The sequence below is a fragment of the Protopterus annectens genome, chromosome 3.part1 (assembly GCF_019279795.1).
Source record: "Protopterus annectens isolate FY-2018-M chromosome 3.part1, PAN1.0, whole genome shotgun sequence".
Lineage (NCBI taxonomy): Eukaryota > Metazoa > Chordata > Ceratodontiformes > Protopteridae > Protopterus > Protopterus annectens.
Window position 1 is genome coordinate 1,720,591,847 of NC_056732.1, and position 24,922 is coordinate 1,720,616,768.

General features: G+C 35.1%; 1 protein-coding gene across 1 annotated transcript in view; it reads right to left on the reverse strand.

Moving 5' to 3' along the window:
* LOC122797844 (extracellular calcium-sensing receptor-like) overlaps nucleotides 1–24,922 on the reverse strand; it is a 177,562-nt gene that overhangs the window by 29,876 nt on the left and 122,764 nt on the right. The window contains exon 6 of the mRNA XM_044066364.1: nucleotides 14,777–14,900. Within this exon, the coding sequence (XP_043922299.1) occupies nucleotides 14,777–14,900 (124 nt within the window). The remainder of the gene's footprint in view (nucleotides 1–14,776; nucleotides 14,901–24,922) is intronic.

Below are 24,922 nucleotides of genomic sequence, written 5' to 3' on the forward strand. Positions count from 1 at the left end.
ACACTAAATCCTTCACTTTGCAGGTGATCCATAACTTCAGTTTCTATTTCTTTAACTTCTCTATTACTAGTCCTCTTTTCTTACCCTCCCTTTGTTTTCTTATTTTTTTGTATTTAAATTTTTCCATATGTAGATGCCGTTGCCTGTATTTCTTTTTAAATACATTTGGTGCTATTGTTTTTGTATTGATTTGTTTTGTTTTCTCCTTTGCATAAATATTGCACTATATTAAATCTCTCTTTATATCCCATGTCCATATTTCTTCAGATGTCTCCTGCTCCTCCTGTTTCTCCTTACTTGGGGAGACTGATTGTTCCATCGTGTTGTGATATAATCTGTATTAGACTTTCTGCATTAAATCCTTCACTTTGCAAGTATTCCATAACTTTAGCTTCTATTTGTTTAACTTATACTTTACTAACCTTCTGTTCTACATTCTCCCTCTGTGATCACATTTTTGTATTGTGAAATTTTCCATATTTGGTTATCTTTGCCATTTTTTTTCTTCAAATTTCTTTGGAGATGCTTTTTATGTTAATTAATTTGGCTTTCTTATTTGCATAGATTTTACACCATGTCAGACAGAGCTCTCTTTCATTCCCATGTCCATATTTCTTTTTTTATATACTTTTCAAAAATCTCTTGGATTTGTTGTTTATATTTTTGTACTTCTTCGTTTGCTTCTTTTTCCAAAAAGCCCAAGGTTTCTTGATCTATATAATGTTTTTTTCAGGAATCTATTGTATTAATGAATACATATTTGAATTTGAAGCTTTTGACAGCAATTCTTGTCCAAATATTTTTCTTTCCTCTAATTTATGTCTTAATCATTTTGTATATCTTCTATCTGGAAATTCTGGGCTTCTTGCATAATACAACAGATCCCATGTTGTGAAAGTTGTTGGTACACTGTCTGAATGTAACACTGTAACTAGTGTGGTGCCACAGGGATCCAGGGTAGGGTCTCTCCTGTTTTCCATTTATTTTGCAGACATCCAAGCCAATATCCCAGAAGTGTGGTTGATCAAGATTGCTGATTATTGCAAGCTGGGTACTGTTATCCCCTTATCCAGTGATACTAAACAGTTCCAGCAAAGGTTGAAATATGCACATACCTGGTGTACTGAAAAGGATCTAAAGTTCAATGCAAAAAAACAGTATAACATGGTGGCATTCATAAAAAAAACTGCTCCTAACTGGTATGTTATAAATATTATAAATGGTACCTCTCTTCAGACAGAGATGGTCGCAAGAGTCCAGGGTACTTATTGCATAACTATATCTTGTTTGATTATCATGTCTCCACTGCCGTCAGGAAATTGTTCTATATGTCCCAGTTAATTACCAAGGGAATGCTTTAAAGAGACACATAAGTTATCCTACCCCTGTATTCTTCCCATAGCAGATTAATCAAATACAGTGCCCCCTTTGGGATGTAGAAATCCAAGCATATTGCTCAGCTGGAAAGGTCCCAAAGATTTTTAACCAAGAAAATTAAAGGTCTTAAATCCTTCAACTAACCTGAAGAATTAGCATGGCTCTCCTTATATTCAATACCCTATTGACTGCTCCATGGAGATCTACGTCTAGCTTTTTTGAGCCATGAAAGATCCAATCCTATTTGGTCTCCTATTTCTTTGCAAAACAATTGCCTTTACAAACACCCAAACTAGAAGGAAGTTTCTTTGCTCACCAGTGGGATTGGGGAGCCTTGAGCAGCCTACCTGTCCCTGTAGGAAGTGACCTCAGCACAAGAGCTGTAGTAATTGGTTGTTTTGGACCATTTCTAGCTCTTTTGTAGTTCCCTGTTTAAAATCCGCATCTGGGCATTTTTTTTCTGGCTATACTGCTCAGACAAGCTCCTCGTGGTCCTGCAGAATGGTCCTAGCTACAGAGAACTCAGAAAAGCGACTACTTTCTGGATTTAAGTATCTTTGCTGTTTTTTTTCTTAGAATAGCTTCTGTAGCTTACCCTGAACAAGCTTAAACTGTTTTTTTAGCTGTTTGCCGCATTATTTTAAAATCTGCACTTAAAGTTACTTTTTAGTCGAATTTGATCGAAAGTTTGTTTGTTTGTTTGTTTAATTTAACTGTTGAGGCTGCCCACTAAAGTGTGCTAGCCTGTGTAACTGATTTATCACTGTTTCTGCATTTTCTGTGTGTTTCTATCAAAAAAACAAAAAAATAATCCTTGTTTTCCCACCTCTCCTCGACTAGTTTAGACCAGTTTACAGGCATTGCTGTATTCTGGGCTAGTTCCTGTGTTGTCCATTACCTTACTTGGATAGAAGGAAGTTTCTTTGCTCACCAGTGGGAGTGGGGAGCCTTGAGCAGCCTACCTGTCCCTGTAGGAAGTGACCTCAGCACAAGAGCTGTAGTAATTGGTTGTTTTGGACCATTTCTAGCTCTTTTGTAGTTCCTTCTGGCTCCGCCAAGTCTGCTCTTCAAATTTTCCGTTAAGGAAGCTCTACTCTTAGTATAATCAGACTACTCACTATATTATAAGCCTAGCACTTGTTCTCAAAACTTCTCTACTAAGTAAGCACTCTCATACTAAGTAAAGCACTACATCCACCTACCACCCCTGTGAATATCCACTTCCCTTAAAGGCACAGCACTCCCTTATACTGGTCTAGCATGTCGAGTGGTAGATTACTGGCGTCCTCTCCAGTTCAGCTGGTTAATTTGGGTATCTTGAGACAATGCTACAATTGTCTCATGTACACAGACAACCCTCTCCTCCTCCTAACAAACACAAATACATGTGAGAGATGCAACTATATAGCCAAACTGGAGGCTGAACTCTCTCAACTCAGGGCTGGCATGACCAGACAGGAGGAGATGGTAACCACACACACAACAAACCCAGTCCCACATAGACCTACCACAACTGCAAACCAAACACATAAAAACACAAAGACATACTCGGAGGCTCTAATAAAAAACTTACCAAAACAACAGAGGCTCCCAAAGCAGACATCCAAAAATCCACCACCTCAAAACAAAACACATGCAACACATACTTCAATAAATCAGTGTGTCAACCAATCATAGCCCTTAAGGCCAAACACCATGCCTGATACACTAGTAATAGGTGACTCTATAGTCAGACACACTGATGTCCTGCTTACCAGGCTGAACAAGGAGAGGGTGACTGTGAGCTGCCTATCGGGAGCTAGGATCCGCCACATAACACACTCACTCAGGTCACTCCAAAGCAAGTACAAATATGACTCCGTCATTGTCCATGCTGGCGTGAATGACCTGAGATGTACCTCTGTGGACTACATGAAAAGAGACATAGAGGAGCTCTCCGAATATGTAGCCCAGGCTGGTATGACCCTGACCCTGAGCAGCATCTTGCCCTCACCAAGAATGATGCCACAATACAAAGACAAGATGATCAGCTTTAATAATTGGCTCAAGTACTGGTGTCATTCTAAGGGGATCCAATGTCTGTCTGCCTGGGATGACATGTTGGACAAGCCACGCTGCTTCGCAAGGGATGGCTTACACCTGTCACCACTGGGCTTCCGGATATTGGCTAAGGCTCTTGCCACCCTCATAGTGCCTTTTAAGGCAAGGCTCAAAAGACAAACCCACCTCCTTAGAAAACAAAAATGGAAAAAAACTAAGGGTAATGCTGCTCAATGCAAGAAGTCTAAATCTCAAGATGCAGGCATTCGATGCACTCCTCAGCATGGAGAACATCGACGTCTGTGCAGTAACTGAAACCTGGTTCAAGGCTCCTGAGAGCACCCCAGCACTACCAGGCTATACCTCGTATCATGCTTTTTGGCCCCAAAACCCAGGCCGAACCACAAAGGGAGGGGGAGTGTCCATATTCATCAAGGACACCCACACCTCCAGGTTAGTAGCAACACATGAAGCATCAGAGACCATACAGGTGCAACTAACCATAGGCAAAACTGCTATACAACTGGTAGCATGTTACAGACCACCCTCCTAATCTCAGGAACCCCACTCAGCCTTCCTGAAGACATTGGAGGATATGAATGTATCACAAAATACCATCATACTGGGAGACTTCAACTACCCAAACATAGATTGGGTACATTATTCAAGCCCTAACACCCTAGCCCAAAGGTTCCTGGAATTCATAAATTCAAATGCACTGGAACAACTAGTCACCTCTCCCACTAGGGGGGATAATATACTAGACCTGATCATCACAAACATGGGGACAAAATGCTCCACACTGGAGGTATACCCCTCACTAGTGAGATCTGACCACAAACTAATCACCATGGATATACATATCCCACCTCCACCCCCAGCACAAAAGACCACAGTGAAAAACTTTTCAAAATCAGACTTCACTCTTCTTAAGACTGAGATGGTATCCTTTAAGCCCACTGGGCCAATGGATACCACATCCCACAATGCAGAATCCTTCACAAATGCTTTCTATGGACATCTCCAAGAATGCATGGATCATGCAATCCCAAATAAATCCAAGTCCCTCTCCACCAAAGGCAAGCGTCCTGTCTGGTGGATCTCAGCCATTAACAAATTGTATAACAAAAGAAGGAAGCTACTGCACATCAGAGCAAAATCCCATAAAGGGAAGACATCTTTGATCAACATTAGCAGAAAACTACGTTCTCTCATAAAAGCATCCAAGGCCAACTTTGAGAGAAAAATCGCTAAGGACACTAAAGATAACCACAAAGCCTTCTTTGACTATGTTAGAAACCTGGGCAGAAACCCTCAGATATGCTCAGAGTTAGTTCACAACAACAAAAAATACACTGAACCTACAGATATTGCCAACATTCTGGCTGACAGGTTCAGTGCAAATTTCTCCCCTCCCTCACCCCCAAAAGAAGAAATACTTATCCCAGCTGAATGTAATCTCCCTGTCATCTCAGATTTCCAAGTGAGAACCGCCCTCAACAAAGCTAAAAACACAGCATCAATGGGACCTGACGGTATCCCGGGTTGCGTGCTACGTGAACTCCAAGAGGAGCTAAACCCGCACATAAAAATGCTATTTAACCTTAGCCTTACTACAGGATATGTACCTGAACACTGGCGTACAGCAACAGTGGTCCCACTCCACAAAGGGGGTACCTCTACAGACCCTGGGAACTACTGCCCCATAAGCTTAACCAGCCTGGTCTGCAAAGCTATGGAAAGAATCATTATGGAACTCATAAACAGAGACATAGGGGACCTACAGACACTTGACCTCACCCAATTCGGCTTTGTAAAGGGAAGATCCTGCCTTTTGAACCTGGTTGACTTTTTCAAAACAGTCACTAGAGCCATTGATGAGGGCAAAGCAGTCCATACAGCCTACCTGGACTTGGCTAAGGCCTTCGACACAATACCCCACTCAGGCATCATAGATAAGCTCAACAGCTTAAACGTAAACCCTTATGTCACTAGATGGGTTGCAAACTGGCTAAAGGACAGAACCCATAAAGTTAAAATCGCTGGAGCAATATCAGACTCAAAGCCAGTCACAAGTGGTGTCCCACAGGGATCTGTCCGGGACCCCTCTTGTTCGGCATTTATTTCTCAGATGTTAAAGCAAACATGGGGGGGTTGTGGCTGACAAAGTTCGCAGATGACTGCAAACTAAGCGCCATAGTCGATACACCAGCGGAGACATACATCCTACAAAAAGGCCTCACAGAAACGGACAACTGGTGCCGGAGTCACGGCCTTAAACTAAATGCCAAAAAATGTATAGTCATCCCCTTTGGGAAAAACAAAGTACCCACAAATTATCACATAGACAGCAACCCACTGAGTATGGAAAAAGTAATCAGAGACCTAGGGACCCAAGTCGACAGCGACCTCTCATTTGACACCCACATTGCCAAAGTGGTTAGAAAAACATTCTACCTTGCACACCTCATCATGAAGGGATTCACATCCAGATCCAAGGATGTCATTGTACCCCTATACTCCTCCCTCATCAGACCCATGATTGAGTACAATGCCCCATTTGGTATGTACCTCACCCGGCATTTGCAACAGCTGTAGAGACCACAAAAGTACCTCACTAAGAGGATCAAGGGTCTCCAACATATGTCTTATTCTGCCAGACTAAAGAAACTTCATCTCTATTCAGTAGCATACCGCCTGCTCAGAGATGATCTCTGCCTGACGTACAAGGCCATGTCCAATCAGGACCTGATGGACATGCTCCACCTCAAAAAATCCAAATCCATCAGGACCACGAGAGCTAAAGACTTAAACCTCGGCACAAGTATGAATAGGACATGCTGGAGGGATAGATTCATAACCCAGAGGCTTCCCATGCTTTGGAACAAGATCCCAGTTCATATTAGGCAGAGCCCCTCACTGACTCTCTTCAAGAGAAATCTTGATGAGTGGATGGGAGATTGTAAGTTTACCCCAGGGGTCACATCTGTGTCACTGCTAGACAGGGGCACAGTAAACTAATTCTATTATATATGGGGACCTTCATTGTGTCACTACTAGACAGAGGCACAGTATTCTAAATTTATTCTGTACATTTTTGTACCAATTCATGGGGTGGCAAAAGCCACATCACTATGGCTAGGCTTACAAATGCCTCAGGGCAGATAGCCTAGTACTAAACTATGAAACTAAGAGTCACTGAATGGCTAGGGTCTTAACACAGCATATTCCCAACCATTGAAATAGGTTGCAGCTACAGGTCAAACAAATTACGGTTTTGGTTATCTTCAAGGCTAGTCTTGAAGACTGGATGTGTATCCACAAATTTACACCAGGCTTATCATGTAAGACCCTGTTTGATTTGGGAGGTAAGTAGAATTATCTGCTTGACAAGGTTGGCAAGAGCTTTTAAGTTTGTCTACATAAAGGTGTATATAACTAGGAATCTTATAGTCACCATGATTGCTTCCCTAGTTTTATTCCTACATTCTTATGATTAAACTGAGACAAACGTGCTAAACATTGTTTCTAACATGGTGATTATTTATGTGCTTTCTTGATTTTGCTTTAGATGTGGAGGACAAATTTAAATTATCATTTCTTATGCATCTTAATAGATTGGTATAGTGGACTAATTCAATTTCATTGCCATTTGCTGAAAAGATTTTGAATAATGCTTTGTTAGGGCTGTGATATTTTGGGGTAAAGAGAAGGATTTGGGTTTTTGGGGGGGTTAGTACGAGTTGTGCTCTTGTAAGCTAGGTTTCAATGGAGTTGACAGGTTGTTGAGTCTTTTCTTGGAGGTGAGTTTAGGTGTTTCAAGAGCAGATGATGGTAGATTCATCTACATATTGAATCAAGGTACTTTCACAAGAAGATGGATGTAGAATATTGGTAAAATATTGAATAGTAGACGGTCAAGGATGGTTCACTGTGGGACTCTTGTGGAAGTAGGAAGGTATGCAGAGACGGATCCTTGCCATTTTACAGTGTGTTGCCTGTTGGCAAGGTATCTAGAGAACCATTGAATAGATGGAGATGATAGACCCAGGGTGGAAAGTTGATTGAGGAGTTACTTGAGACAGTGTCAAAGGCTTTTGTTAGAGCTACAAATACTGCAGGTACACATTTAGCAGAGTTGTGAGCTTTATTGACAGTCTCTGTAAATGATAGCAATGCAGTGTAGGTGATGTGGTCTGGCTGAAATCCACGTTGTGTATTGGTGATTAATATATTTTGTAAAAGACAGTGGAGAAGTTGTTGATATATACATCTTTCAAGGATTTTAGAGATGAGACAGGATGGCTATTGGATGGAAATTTGTAATGTCAGTGGAATAACCTCCTTTATGTGCCATTTTCCATAAGTTAGGAACATAGGATTCTGTAACTGATCTATTAGTAAGAATGCTAATTGGGTATGTTACTGTGTCTGTAGCTAGATTTAAGTATTCCAGGGAAAGGTTTTTGGTTGAAGAGGAACACATTTTTAGCTTATGTAAAAGCTTTTTTATGAAAGTTATAGAAACTGTTTAAAAGGTAAAGTGGGTGATGTCAAGATATGCCAGTGTTTCCTTGTCATGTCCTTTATTTTCTCTGTCTAGCATATGTTAAAATACCTGATGTGTTGATTATGTCACTCCTCACTAAATCTTGCTTTGAGACCACCAGTTTTGTTTTTATCTCATAGCTATTACATTAGCCTCACATTCTCTTACTTTTCTACTGTTACACCCTCTTACCTCAAAATGTCTTCACATATCTGGGTGTATATCACAAAATCGAAAGCTGAGAATATCGAAGCTCCAAACCTTGAACTAGAAACTTTGAAACCGGAACACATCGAAGTGTAAAGTGGAGATCGTCATTGAGTGTGGGAAAGGAAGATTTCCCTTTACTGTACTGTACTGCAATGTTGGAGTTGGTATATTTAAGTAGCAGGGAGTGTGTGGGTGCATGGGGGCTTGCCCCCCTGCATAGAGTGGTTTTTGTGTTGTTTTGGGTGTGTACTGTTGTTTTTTTCACATTCAGTGTTTTCCGGTTTCGAAGTTTGCACTTCGAGGTTTGGAGCTTTGATATTCTCAGCTTTCCATCATCTGATATAAACCCCACATATCTTCATAGGCTCATAAGAGATTAATAGGCTAATGGCTCAAGAGCCCTTACAAGCCTAGCCAGTTTTACCCAGATTTTGCCCACTTTTCTATCCCTAGAGGAAAGATAACAAGGGTCAGCAAGTGGGGTTTTGACAATTTTTACAGACTGCCTCTGTCCATAAGGGTCTTGGGCACCACTCCAGGAATAAATTTGTGATTTTCCATCCATTGGTCTAGACTGCACTTGAAGATGTCAGGGAAGGACTCTGCTTCATGTGAATAGAAGACCTTTTCCAGAGAAGGGGCGATCTGTGGGTGGGAGGTTGGCATAATGGTTAAGGTGCTTGCCTTATAGACACAAAGTGCAGGGCTTGATTCTACATGGGTAATTGGCTAAGCTTAAAATGACCCACAAGGGCAGCTAGCCTAATGCTAATCTATGAACACATATCTGTCTCTTCAGCATGAGCTATTCATGTCAGAAATCAGGTTTAGATCTTTGGAGTGGGTAACTCTTGTGCAATTAGTTTTGCAAATAAGCAACATTTCCATCAGGGCTCGGTCAGAGACTGCATTGTAGGTCAGGCACAGATCACCCCTCAGTAATCAGTAGGTAACTGAATACAGTGATAGGACTTTTAATTGGTCCACATATGACATAGGTTCGTAGGTTCATGGAAGGTTACTGGGCTAATATCCCTAGAGCCCTTACAAGCCTAGCCATATTTATCCTGAGTTGCCCCAGTTGGTGGTGGTTAGGTGAGCAAAGTTTGAGGAGGTAAGGGTCTATGGTAGTTAATACAGATTTCCTCTGTCCAGAAGGGACATAGGTGCTAATGTCATCTTGTGTATTTAATCTCACCACTCTTGACATCTGTACTTTTACAATGTTATTAAACATATAAGTTGGGTGTATAGTGCTATGCAAATAAGTATTTTTCTTTACTTCCTTTCTATATAGTCTTTTTTCTAGTTTTTCTACATTCTTAGTTATGGTGAAATCAAAAACATTCATTTCTCAAGATTTGTTTCTTTCATAAACCTTAAAATAATCTATATTTGTCATATAATGTATAAACAAATGTAACATCTCCAATTTACCTATCCATATCAAAAATACATCATCTGCAAATCTTTTATAAAATACCAAATTACTTAAAAATGCATTTTGTGATGAAATATATATATTCTGTTTCCAATACAGTCATTACAAATTTGCATATGTGTTTGCCAGTGGTGTTTCCGTGGCAGCCCCTTCTCTTTGTTAAAAATATTTATCCTGAAACAGAAACACATTATTTTCTAGAACAGTTAGGAGCAGATCACATACTGCATTATTTTTCATAGTTCTATATTGAGTATTTGTAGTATTAAATAAGTTAAAATGCACAATGCCATATTCATTTGCTACAGAAGTAAACAAACTTTCCATATCCAAGTTTACCAGATAGTCATTACTAATATTAATCATTTGATGCCATTCATAAATATGTCTTAAAACATCTACTATGTTTAATATAGCTGTGGATACCATTAAGAGCCTTCCGTAATTGGTTCTCTAAGTAAGGTGAGACTGTCTCTGCAATTCAACCTCTAGTCAAGCCAGCTAGTCACATTGGTGGTTCATCTAGACACGTCTGTATTTCTGGTACCCCATAAAATGTAGGTATCCTCAGGTGAGGTACATGGAAATAATTCAATATTTCTGTCAGTTGTCCATTTAAATGTACATGGTATATTTTTGTATTTATATTCATTATGTTACTCTGAACATTATCTTTTAAAGTTCCCATGGAGACACAAAAAATGCACCATGAATGTCTGCAAATGTCCTGGCTCTATCAGTATATCCAAGCAGGATGTAGTGATATTGTTTGAGCAGCCCATAATCACTCAACTGCCTAACTGGTAAACAACTGCAAGCAGTCCGCTTTCTGCCAAATTGTTTATCTGACTGACAGTTTATGAGTGAAATATGTACATGTACTCATTTGTTAGTTTACAGCCCCCCAGTCACATTTATAAAAAGGAAAAAGAAAAAAAAAATGAGTGCAGCTTCTAACTATTCATAGAAACAATAACTTCTTTCCATGAGCACATGCAATAACATCATAAATGAAATACCGTCCCCATCAAATGAATGCAATGGCAGTCATTTGCACCACACAACTGCATACTTTGACTTGTTCAGGTTAGGTTAGTGATTCACTCAGCATAGAGGCCACCCACTTTATTAAAAACTTTCAAGTTTAAGATAACTTTGCTTTATTATACTTTACAGGATATGGCAACAGGGTAAAGAATGAAAAAATCAACACCTTGATGACATGTAGGTCAATGCTCTGCATAAAGGTTTATTGACAAAAATTGGGTTTATTAACAAGGATTTAGTGTTTCATTCTCCTACTGAGAACTTCTTCAGAATTACAGAAAAGCACACCTTTCCATTTTATAATGTCCCCAACCCATCACATGATGAATGTGGCCAATCAAACAACAGATAATAATCAAATAACTCATATAAAAAAACATATGAACTATTGAGTAGTTAATTAAAAACTGAAACAGTTAAGAAAAATGAAAAAAAACACTGAAAATTACCATATATATATATATATATATATATATATATATGCTAAAATAGAATAAAATAAATATATATAATTTTGCTATGCATCATATTGTCTTAATTTTAAAAGACAAGTAATATTGACCATTACACTGAGACCAGAGAAATTGTATTCATCTAAATATAACTGTCACTACAGTTCTCTCTTCTCTAGTAATTCCCCCCATGTCCCACCCCTAGGATCTCTTCCACTTTATCACTCTATTGTTTACTGCTGGAAAAATAAAAAATATATTTTGAATCTTAGTACGTTTGTATAACAGATTAGTCAATTTACGTTTTACAGTATCATACATATAGTCATGTAACCACTCCCTCAGTTTCCACTCCATTTTTTTCCCCACATAAAACTGGGAAAATCTAGCATTTGACAATATAAATAACTCCATTTGTGTTACATTTATAATAACCCTAGGCGTTTTTGTTTTAGAATTAATTAAACTTCTCACCCACCATTAAATACTTATATTGACTGCACCTGCCACATCTAAATGTGCCACATTTTATTCTAGAATTCATCAAAATATTCTTGTTAGTGCCTTCCAAGTAAAATTTAAAACATTTTCTTTTTTTCATTGGAATGTAGCAAATTGGTAAATATGTTTCTTAGGATAAATTACAGTCGTAGTTTTGCGGATCCTATATTACACAAGGTAGTGAAATGGATGTCAGGTTTTTACTATACCCTGATAACATTGGGAGATGTAAATAAAATAAACTAACAATGGCACCCCAACAGTTCCACAAAGCACTGCTGACCACCTATAGTGTGGATGGCGGCAGCATAAATTATTGAGACAAAATGGCCTATTTTTTTACGAACCTGGGGTAATTATTTAACAAGATAAGTGACAAAGCAGTGGTTGAATATAAAAATGGTGGGGAAAATGGAGAGGAAACTAAGCTTTGTAAGCAGGCCAGCTTTTTATATCCTTGACAGGCTATAACCCATATAGCTGTTATGGTAAGTTTACTTGCAAATCTGTACTGTCCCTTACCAAGTTGTTGGATCAGAGGGGTGTGTTGCACAATTGTCATGGTTAAACCCACATTGGAACAACTGTGAGTCCGTAAAAGATTGAATAATAACACTCAATTTACAATTGCCTGTAAACTTAGATAACCATAGGCTAGGAGCATTGGCCTGAAGGTCTGAGAAAAAGATGCCAAATAAGAGAAGGCCCAACAATGAGCCATGTGGTACACCATTGGTAATGTTTTTGCTTTCAGAAGTGGCACCCGCAACTCTAACCACATACGTTCTATCAGACATGTATTTAGTCATCCACTGCACAGCATAAGGACTTATATTCAGATTTATGGTCTCTTATTAACACATATTCAGATTTATAGTATCTTATTAACACCTGCATGGGGAATAGTGTCAAAGGAATTGGCCAGGGTCAGATATGCTGTATGTACTGCATAACCACTATGCACTGCTTCAGTGTCTTTTTCTAAGAAATCAATGAGGCAGAGGCAGGACCTTACTTTGACAAAGCTGAATTGATGTATGATCCAGGGTTGAGATTTTCAATGTTCAGACTAATAAAGTCTGACATAATATGCTCCAAAGCTTTACATATTAGGTTAGTGAGACTAATGGGACTAGAGTTACTGAGGTCTATTTTTTAGCCACGCTTGTGTAATGGCCTTGCATAGCACCTGAAAGTTCATGGAATGACAGCTGTAACTGTTGATATAATTCAGTGTATTTATTACCATAGGTGTGCAATCTATGACACTCAGCACTTCACAGAGGCCTGCAGCATCATAGAAGCCATATATAGTGGTGGTTCCTGCAGCAAGATATGTTCTTCCACCTACAGAAGCATAACTTTGAGTAATGTGTTAATTATTATTCAGGCTGATTCTTATGATACACCTTATATACCCTGAGCTGGTGTATGAAAGGCCTTGGTAACTAAGATACTGACTGTTGCACATACCATGGTCTGCACAGAGAAAGGGAAGCCATGCATTCCTGTATAGCATACATATGTGTATTCCATGCCTTAGTATGACCAGTCTACACAAAATCTTTTAACTATGTCTTGGTTGGTCAGGTTATAATAATTTATATGCTGCTTGTACTGTTTTCAATTTTGTTATCCACTATGCTGAGCTACCAGATGGTAACAATCAGTGCTGAGTATTAGTGGAGATGGTTGTGAAAGTTCTGCTTAAATTTTGAGCATTTTTACCATCTGCAATATACATATTTCTTGTATGCTCTGGGCCACACAGGCAGGTGTGCAAGAGCTTGCAGTTATGACTCTAAATTACCACACTGTTTTTGTTTCATACATTTGCATAATTGCCTCATTTGGGCATGTATCTTTATTTGCATCTCATTATGTGAACATTTGCACATATAGTACAGTGTGCATTACTTCTCACTGCACTGCTGTGTAACACGTTTCTACGACTTACCCCCATCTTCTGTATAATGGCTGTCCACGTAAGTACCGCCTGCAGGGTATGTAACTTGACTATAAATTCCTGCCTGTTTTTGTTCATTTTACAACTGTTCCTCTCTGTCTGTCAGTACTAAGAATCATATAAGATATTCAATTGCAACTATTTATTTTAAAAAGTCATAGCAAAGCGAAACAAAGATGAACAATTTTATGGGACCCAGCAGTAGGTCTTTTCATTAAGATATTGAAGTTCTGTGGAGATATGGGAGATTAATTTTATTATGTACACATAAGCCAATCTAATTTTATTGCAATATAAATAGGACTGTACAAAGGAAGACTAAATATGGGGAAAATTCATAGTTCTATGCCTAAATCATCGCAGATGAGAACTTTGCTTAAATTTGATGTGTTGTACATGTATCTGCTCAGCACTGGGAAAAGCAAACCAAGCACATGTGATTGTGAAAAGATTGTGTTCTTTAGAGCTTTATAATTAATATTATCTTGTTCTGATAGTGGAGCTTTTCTCCTCGGGCCTCTGCTGAAAATGGACATGTATCCAGCCAGACTAGCCCGGTTAACAAATGTAAAATAAATAAATAAAATAAATTATTATTTGGAAATGGGTTTTATTAAACTTTGAGAAATTATAATACCCATAGTATATACACTGAAAATAGCAGACGAGTATAAAAATAATTTTGTAGAAGGTTTGAAGTGGACATATATTTAATATTAATTTTTAAAATATGAATGAAAAGAACAACTTCCATTCACTCTCTTTGGAAATAAAGGAATATAAATAGGTTATGAAAATGGTTGGAGAATGATCATGCAATCACACTGCCAGTCTTGCACATGATTCTTAGACTTAAAATTTAAGTTTAATGAGCTTATGCATTTATTCAAACTGTGCTTTAAATCTTTGTGAGATAATGCATCAGAAAGTGCCTTATGCCATTTTGTTCCACTTAATGATTAATCTTGGGATACGGTGCCATGTAAACTGCCTTTCTTAAAAATGATGCTTCTAATGTGTTTCATTGTTACAGAATGCACAGTTTCTTGTATTATTTTTTTTGTAGTAACACTGTATGTGCATATTCAAAACTATACATTGTAAGTATTGATTGCTTCTAGCTAGTGCTACTTTATGTTATAGCTTGTAAAGAAATTTACTTCATTTACTAACTTGTAATAGTTTGTTCTTACCTGTTTGGTTTGAAAACTCTCCTTCTGAACATGGAATGCAGTTGAAACAGCATTTTGGTTTTCTTCTGTCATGAACCTTCCTTTGACCGGGAGGGCAATCATCTGTGCAGACAGAGTGGGGCATCTGTAAAACAGCAAAACATATATGAGCATACCAGGAAGAAAAATTTTAAAATGGTGGTTCTTCATATCTGGTCCCACCACTTCACCCTGCATTTCCCAACTATGTAATGCACATAAATAGAAACTCTTCATCTTCCAGAAGGTCTCCCAAATCAGGATGGCCATGATATGCTTCACAATGTATAAGTATAACAAATAATATATTTGCTACCCTTCTGTGATCACCAATTGTCAAGGTGTATATCATTGAAATCACACTGCATCTATCAATTGGTACCCCTGTGTCACTTTGTTGTGCATCCCATCAGCCACACAGACACTTCTTTGATTAAGAATATACTGATTCAGGCTCTCCACCTGTTAACACACTTGCAGTACAAGCTAGTACTGGGAGACTTGGAAAAAAACAAGTATATGCTCTTATTTCACATGCTTATGAAATGCTCTTTTGTATGAGTTTCTTTTCCTAGGATTTCTGTGGCATGAAAGTTGTTAGGTGGTAATTGCATTCTACATATAACTTATTGGCAGCCTCCCCGTGGGGTTATGTTCACATGCTGAGTAGCATATATATATATATATATATATATATATATATATATATATATATATATATATATATATATATATATATATATATATATATATATATATATATATATATATATATACACATATACATATACATATATATATATATATATATATATATATGGGTCTAGGACACATGCTCGACTAGCATATGTCCAAATCACAAAACATTGAACACACATACATGAAAGCGTTTAACATGGAAAAGCGCTTCCGTGTATGTGTAGTTCAAAAAAAAATCTACGTTTCTGCAGGGGTCTTCACCCCCCTAAACCCCCCACACCCCCCTACTTTATTATTCTCACTCCAAAATCACACTACAGTGGGGAAAAGGGAATTTTCCCTTACCTGCACTGTAGTCCGATATACGAAACAGGCACACATACATGGAAGTGCTTGTCGATGTTAAGCGCTTTTGTGTATTTGTGTTCGATGTTTTGTGATTCAGACATATGCTAATCAAGCATGTGTCCAGATCCCATATCACACACACACACACACACACACATATATATATATATATATATATATATATATATATATATATAGATATATATATATATATATATATATATAGATATATAGATATATAGTATATATTGGCACCATTCACTTATTGTACTGTCTCTCATGAGGTCATGATTAATCTTGTACTATTCACAAACAAACAATTTCAATAATCCTGGCTCACTGAGTCCTAGCATAGGAAAGATAGGCCCCATGACTGGACTATACCGCTCAGCTGTCCAGATTTTCGCAGAACGTTCAATTTTTTACTTTGCATTTTTTATGTGTTCCTCATAAAATGTGTGGTTTTATGGCAAATCACTGAGGACTGAGGTCACTAAATAATAGTATATATATTTGAGTTTCAGACTTCTTATCCTTCTTAAAATGCATGTTAACACAAACCCTGTTATTCTAGCAACTTTTTTAAGTTTATAAGAACAATATTTACAATCTGTCTCTGTGGACCTTTGTCCCTCCATTATTTTAGACCTTGCCCATATTTCTTGCACTAGGAAGATTGAGAGGTGTGGGCTGGAATCATAGTATCTCTTTTTTTTTTTTTTCTTTTTTTTTCAAAACAGGTTTATTGTTTTAACATACAAGAGAAATATCATAACAATTTTATAAAAGTAATTAAAAATAGATATGATTATAACATTCATCAAAACAACTAAAGTATTTACAAAGACATCCACTACAATCAGATCAATTAATTAAACTAAAATACCATGCTATTGAAATTAAGATTTTTTTAACAAATTTTGTAAATTATCCCATACAATATAATAAGATGTTTTTCTAGTTGTTCTTGACCTAATTGTGTTTATTTCCATATGGCACACTATATTCATAACATTTTTAAATTCATTGAACGAAGGAGGTGTATCTGAAATCCAATTTCTGGTTATTATTTTCCTAGCCACTGCTAGAATAGACCATAACAAGGGAAGCTTAACCTTTTTAACACTTTGAGGTACAGGTGTGTTGAATAATATAAGAGATTTAGAAATAATGAAATTATCTATAAAAGAGCCTGCAAAAATTCATTAATTGACTTCCAGTATTCTTTCAATTTTATACAGTCATAAAACATATGAGCCCAGTCAGCATTAATTTCTACATTACATCTCTTACATAGATTATCTTTATTATTTATTTTATTCATCATCAAAGGTGTATAAAAGATCTATGTAAAAATTTCCATGTATAAAGTCTCCAGACAATGGAAGACGTAGTTCTATAGGCAGATTCCAATATATATTGTTTATCTTGTTGATTTGGTGGGTCCCCATTAATAGAAGTGAAATAATTCCAGTATGTATCTACACTGTAAAAAGTTTCTTGTCTGATAATTTTATGTATGTATGAAATTTTACCTTTATCAGAAACTTTATGTTGTAAATTTAATATCAAGTAATCAATCAGTGTTGGAATAGATTCTTTAACTGTTATAGACATTAGATCTATTTTATTAATGAGATGTTGTCTAAAGGTCTGAACCTCTAACCAGCAAGTTTCTCTTAGATCAAATTCTTGTTTTAAGAAATCTAGATTTTTAACTTTATTATCAGATATCAACTGATACCAGTACTTTAGATCATTATCTATAGCTAAATGAGTTCCTTCAGAAGTAGATGACAAAAGCATACCCTGAGTATACATTATAGGGAATATAATAAAATTCCATTCCCTATACTTAGGGTGCATGAATATAAAGTTACGATATCTAATAATAATATTTAATGGGTAACAAACCATATGTTTAGGTGTAATAGGTGAAGTACAAAATTCCTTTAGTAACCATAACATGGAGTTATTTACAATCATATTTTTATGTGTTAAGGAGATTTTCATGAAGTGCATACTAATTAACTCCCAATAATCTTTCCATTTTGCGACATATGACTGTATGACTGATCTATTAATAAAGTAATAACTTTTACAATAGAAGAGATAGTATATAAATTAAAGTCTGGAAAAGAAATACCCCCTTGAGACCAGCTATTAGTATGTTTCTTTAATGCAATCCTAGATCTATTAGGTGCCCATAGGAAATTTAACATTAGTGTATTCAGTTTCTTGATAATTATTTTTGTAGGTGGAAGTATTATTGATTGTATTAAGTATAAAATCTTGGGGAATATTATCATTTTAATAATTGTAAGTCTCTCCTCCATAGTAAAAACATATTATTCCAGGTATTAAAAAGATTTTGTATATTAAGAAAACAGGTATTATAATTATTATATATAATAGATTTAATATCTTTAGATAGTATTATACCTAAATAAGTTATCTGACCTGAATTGGGTACATATTTAGTAAAATCACTAATGAGAATATTTTTTCGTGTATATATAGGTAGTATTTTAGTTTTTTCTTCATTGAATATTAAACCAGAAATACTTTTAAAATTCATCATTTTATCAAATAGAGACTGCATAGAAGAATTAGATCCTGTTGATGTAATTAGAACATCATCTGCAAAAAGTTGAATTTTGGATGTTGTATTTTCATCTATTTCAAAACCCTCTATGTCGGTACTGTTTCTGATCAAATTAGCCCAAGGTTCCATTACTAAAGTGAATAATAGTGGAGAAAGTGGACATCCTTGTTTTGTACCTTTAAAAATGGGTATTTTTGTGAAACATATGTTCCTACCTTAATATAAGCCAATGTTCCTTTGTATAAATGCTCAATTAGATTTACAAATGCATCTGAGAAGTTTGTGCACTTCAGTAAGGTAAACAGATAGCCCCAACTTACTGAATCAAATGCTGAACTTATATCAAGACTAATAAGTGTTAAATCTTTCTTTTTCCTATTTGCAAAATCAATTAATGTTAAAGTTCTTCTTATATTATCAAAAGTATTTCTATTTACAATGAAGCCTGTCTGATCTATATCTATAATGCCGGGGATGATTGTCTTCAATCTATCAGCAAAAATACTCATAAACATTTTATAATCAACATTAGTAATGAGATGGGCCGATATGAAGTACATCTAGTTGGATCTTTATTAGGTTTTAAAATTGGCGAAACAAATGTATATTGCCAAGATGGGGGGGTTATTAACTCAGTTTGGGCCAAAATAAAAACCTTATGTATTAATGAATATGTACTTTTAGAAAGGATTTTATATATCTCTGGTATAATGCCATCATTACCCGGTGCTTTGTTTGATTTAAGCTTATTTATTTGTGTAATAACCTCTGTATATGAAATACTTTTGTCCAATAGTTTAATCTGTTGTTTATTAAGCTTTTTATTCATGTTTGTGGTTATAAACTCCTTTATTTTATCTTTAGGTTCCATATTAATGTTATTATGGTTAATTTTGTGAAAGTGATTTCTAAATTCATCTAGTATTTCTGGTATACTAGAAACATTCTTCTTTTCCTTAGAGAAAAGATTTCTTTGATATGGTTTTGTTTATTCAACCTTTTGTTTTATTTTTAAGTCTATGTAAGTATTTGGGGCTTATTGAATAAGACAAAACTTGTATTTCTCTAAAGTTATTTTAACTTTATGAGTTAAAATTTCTTTGTATTTCTCATTTAGTTTGTTTATTTCTTCAATAACGTTCTTGTCCATAATATTTTCTTTATTATTATGTTTATAAGAGTCTAATTTACTTTGAATATCTAACAATTCCTTATCCCAAGATTTCCTTTTATTATTATACCATCTGATACTTTGTCCATATAGATATGATTTTAAGGCATCCCAAACATAGACAATGGAGACTTCAGGAGTATTATTTATGTCTAAAAAATGTTTTACTTCTGAAAGTATATATTCTTTATAGTCTTTTAGTTGAGTTAAGTATGCTGGTATCCTTTTGATCTGAACATTATGAGTATTTTTTATCATGAATTCAAAAACAATTGAATTATGATCAGATATAGGACATGAAATGATTTTGGAATTAATTAAATCTGTTACCATCTGGTTAGAAATAAAGACCCTATCTATTTTTGGATAAGTTTTGTATCTGTTAGAAAAATGGTGTATGGTAATGATTTTGAATCTATCTGATTAATATCATTCAAATGATAAGAATTAGCAAAATCATTTAAATGTTTTGCATTAGATGTAATTCTTCTTTTTCCTATAGTGGTAGTATCACTTTCATGTAGTATACAATTAAAGTCACCAGCTAAAATAATATCTCCTATAGAGAATGATATGATCTTATCAAGATGATGTTTCACTGTATTAATACCAATTCCAGGTATCCAATATACATTAATTAAAGTGTAAGTCTTCCCATTAATTTGTATTGTAACCATACAAAACATTCCTTTGTCATCCTGATAAGACTTAATGGTTTTAGGAACGGGCATACTTTTATTCCATAAAATAGCCACTCCTCTTTTTTTCTGAGTGTGCTGTGAACTAACCAATACTGTATATTTGTTTGTGGCTAGTTTATCAATATCTTTTTTCAAGAGATGGGTTTCTTGCAGGAAGACTAAGTTGGCCTTATGTAAATTAATGTATCTTATTAGGCTTGCCCTTTTACACAGATTATTCAATCCATTAATGTTTAAAGAAATTCCTTTTAAAGATGTCATTTGGCATTTTTAAAACTTAAGAATCTTATGATTAAAATAACAAATAACAACATAAGTAATGTTACATCTCCTCCTTTAGGTGTACCTTTAAATATAGCTGTATTTATTGAATCTCTTATGGGATTTTGTATAGGATTCAATTTTGTTTGTAGTGACAATGAGTGTACAAAATATATTGTGGATGTCAAAACTATATACATATAACAATGAACAAGTGAAAATAATGTAAGGATTAAACCTTGCATCTAGCCTGGAGTTAAAAACTCCAACTTAGAGTAGTATTTACCACTCAAGTTAACCCCCTACCCTAAGCAGCAGTACCTCAGCTACCACCTTATCAATTTAATACTGGTTATATTTAACTTAAATTAACAGTTTTCAATTCAATTATCTAGCAAGACAAGACTACACATTTGATAAAACAGCATCATATAAACTAAAATAAACTTTTTTTAAAAAAAAACTATTCATACTACTATATACATCTATGTAATATAATACACTTGTATTCAAATAGCATTCAAATAATCTTGATATTAGGAACCAAGAGGAGAGAGAGAAATAAAAGACGTGAAAGAGGGAGAGAAAGTGAAAGAAAGAGAGAGAAAAAAAAGGAAGGCATATTTACATATTAATTTATTCAAAGTATGTAAAAATAAGTTCTAACATTTATTTAAATCAAAAACTTTGGCTAATATGGTTCAGACATTACATATATTAAGATGCATCTATTTTCTGTCATGTAAATGCAGTCAACAGCTTCCAAAAAAAACCTTGAATTGCTTGTATATGAGCATTTTACTCATACTCATTATTGTCAATAGAATAAAATTGTATATTTATAGAAATTGTTATAAATCATACTGCATAGTTATGCAAATTCTCAGAAACACTTGCATTATTGTAAAAAAAAGCCATCTGTGTTTTGTATGTCTATACTACTGCTTTAAAATATATCACATGACAATTTCTTCCAGAATAGAGTTATAAAGTTATTTATGCTTGTCAATCAGATGAATTAAATGAGTTATAGTAATGTATATGTTTGGAACATAAGTTTTTAACACAGATTAGTATGCTGCAGTCAAGTAGATTTTCAAAAACACTTGAATAAATGTTTCATTTTCTATGCCTTCTAAAATAAGACATTTACTTACTACAAGAAACTGCATCATTTAAAATCATTATAACTGACATATTTTATGAATTATAACATAGATATTTAAGTAATTATATAAAATAACTCACATTTAAATGTTAAAGAGTTCATTTTCCTTCACATAGTCACATTTGCATCAGTTCTACTTCCTGGCAGAGTGTTCTTCCTGAATCTGCGATGTGTCAGTGTGATATCTGGGTCAAAGGTCAAATTGACTGCTTTCAGCTTCTCTGTGAGAATTCTGAGAGTTGAAGCTTTTGAAACAACTCAAGGACACTATTCATGAGGTAGCCCGCATCCCAGATTGTCTCCCTTAACATTTTGGCAGGAAACTTGTTAAAAACTAGTGACAAACATTCATTTAGCAGTGTAAATGCATCTAAACATGACAAAACCTTCGCGATGTATTTTACAGGTTATTACAGCCTCTATGTAAGTGAAATTAAGCCCAAAGTTATTAATAAGTAATAAAACTCAATATTTTTGTCCCAACTCAATTTTTATGCAAATCTTATTATTTACTGTGTCTATATGATCAAAAGCATTTCTATATATTAATATGAAAAAAAAATAAAGAGAAAGAATAAAGAAAAGAAAAGAGAGTAGAAAATAAGAGTGTAAAGCAGAGATAAAAAATGTAAGAGAAAGCTATAAGAAGTATATACAATGGAATATTACTTACTGTTTATATTAATAGAGTTAAAAATAAAACATATTATTTACTATTATTTAGTTCTAATTATTATTAGTTAAAGCATGACAGATTATTTACAAACAAGCATAAGCAGTATAATCAAGAAAGTATAATTAGGAATAGCATTTGAAGAACATATAAACTTTTTACAAGGAATAAATATGTTATTATTCCATTTATCATATTTTCATTACTCTTCTCTCCCTGCCCTCTCCCACCCTTTACCCACTACATAATCTAAATAGAATGTCATTGTTTAAACAAAGAAAAGGAGAAAAAAAAAATGTATCAAATTACTGACCTTACTTCTCTTTTTCAGAAAGAGAAACAAATTGAATAATAGCTTGTTATTAGTTCCTCAGATATTTTGACTGGTTATGAAACAAAACATTTCTTTGCACACAGAGAATAACTTTGATTAAATCTTTTTCAGAATATTTGTGGCTTTCTGGAAATGCAGGAACTATATTTAAAAAGATTAATAATGAAGTAAAATGATGAGAGAAAAAAGAAAAAAACATAGAACAAATCATTTGTTTTTTAGTCTCTTCTTCTTCTCTGAAGTCTTCCACGAAGTTTCAGTTGCCAGTCTCTTTAATGAAGGACTAGCCCATTCCGTTTCCTCTATTTTATCCAAAATCTTATTTTTTGATAAACAGTAAAGCAGAGTCTAAGTCATCAAAAATTTTAGGACCATCAGGAAGGAAGATGCTTAGTTTGGCAGGAAACAGAAGGTATGTTTTAAACTGTGCTTTTTTAAGCTCCCTTATTAGTGGCAGAAAAACTTTTCTTTTAGCTATTACCAAGGAAGAATAGTCATTGTCAAAATGCACAGTTGTCTCATTAATCCTAACAGGAGCTTTAGCCCAAGCAGATTTAAGAACCATCTCTTTATCAAAAGATGATAGAAATCTAACTATAACTGATCTAGGATAGTTTTTGTTAGAGTTAGTATTAGCTATAGATCTATGTGCTCTTTCGATACCAAAAGAGAATGCTTCTGGTAAGTCTAAAGTTTTAGGGAGCCATGTTGTTAAAAAAGAAGTAATATTGTTACCTTCAATATTTTCTGGCAGTCCAAAAATCCTAATGTTATTGTGCCTAGATCTATTTTCCAGGTCATCCAGCTTTGTTTGTAAATGTGTATTTTGTTTCAGCAGAAACTCAATGTTGATTTCCTCTTCTTGGATTCTATTTTCCATGTCATTCACAGCTTCTTCTATGCCTGTCATCTGGATCTTCTGTTGTTGCAGGACTATATGTAACAAGTCTATTTGTTTTGTAGTTTTTTCTATGAAGATATCAATTTTAGTATCCATTTTATCCATCTTAGCAGTAAGTTGCTGGATTATAGTTATCAGAGACTGAAGTTCTTTCTTGATGCTGGAGTCTTGAGAATTTGTCTTACTGGAACTCATTTCAGACTGATAAACTGACAGGAAAATTTCCAAAGTGATTTCTGACAGGAATATTGTTAAAATTTCCTTTCTTTTTTAGATATAGTTCAAGAACTATATAAAACAAACATATTTAGAAAGAAAATTACTTCAAAAATTAATTTTTTAAGTAATTAATTCCTATCAGTGTAATGAAATTGGTGGAGCTGAAGAAATCTGCTGCTATCCTGTGTTCATCCTTGGCCACGCCCCCGAATCATAGTATCTCTTGAAAGGGTGATTCACTAAATCAGGCTTCAAAAAAATCTCAGGATAGTTGACTTGATCTTTTATCAATCCCTCTTAAACTAAAGAAGTATTTTTTTTTATTTTTTCATTATTATTATTATTATTATTACTTTTATATGATTAATCTACTGCTACTAACTGTATTTTTAAAGTGTACTGGGGAAAAAAAATGTTTTTTGTGCTGAGAGATGCTTTGTGTGAAGAAGTAACTTGGTGAAGCTCTTGGCATCATGTTAGCCCATGGGAATAAAAGGTTTAAACTGATTGGCTATGTATTTTTATTGTTTAAACATCAGAGTTGTGCACTCCTTTGTTCTCCTTTGCCTGAGAAGATTACTATAGTTTAAAGGAAAAAAATATTTCTTTTTTTGTGTTTTTTCTTTTTTTTTTTTTTGTCTTAATTAAGAAACGTTCAGGGCAGGGTACAGCAATAGGACCTGCTAGGCTCCTGCATTACAGCAGCCCCAGGTACCTGATTGCAAACTTCTTTTTTTTTTTGCTCTTCCACTGATGAGTTGGGCAGAAGGGAGTGTAGATCTGGCTACCCTGCTAATACAAAAAGGACCTTATTTATTTATTTGATCTTCTATAGAAGTGCTGGAGCAGGAAGGAGGGGTGTGAGGAGTGTGTATCTCGTGACCTTTTTTGTGTTTTTTTTTTTGCTCTCTATTGAAGAGCTGGGTCAGAAGGTAGAGAGTGTAGATATGGCTACTTTGCCAGCACGAGAAACAGACCTTTTATTTATTTATTTATCTATCTAGCTATCATCTGTTGAAGAGCTAGGGCAAGAGGGAGGGGTGTACCA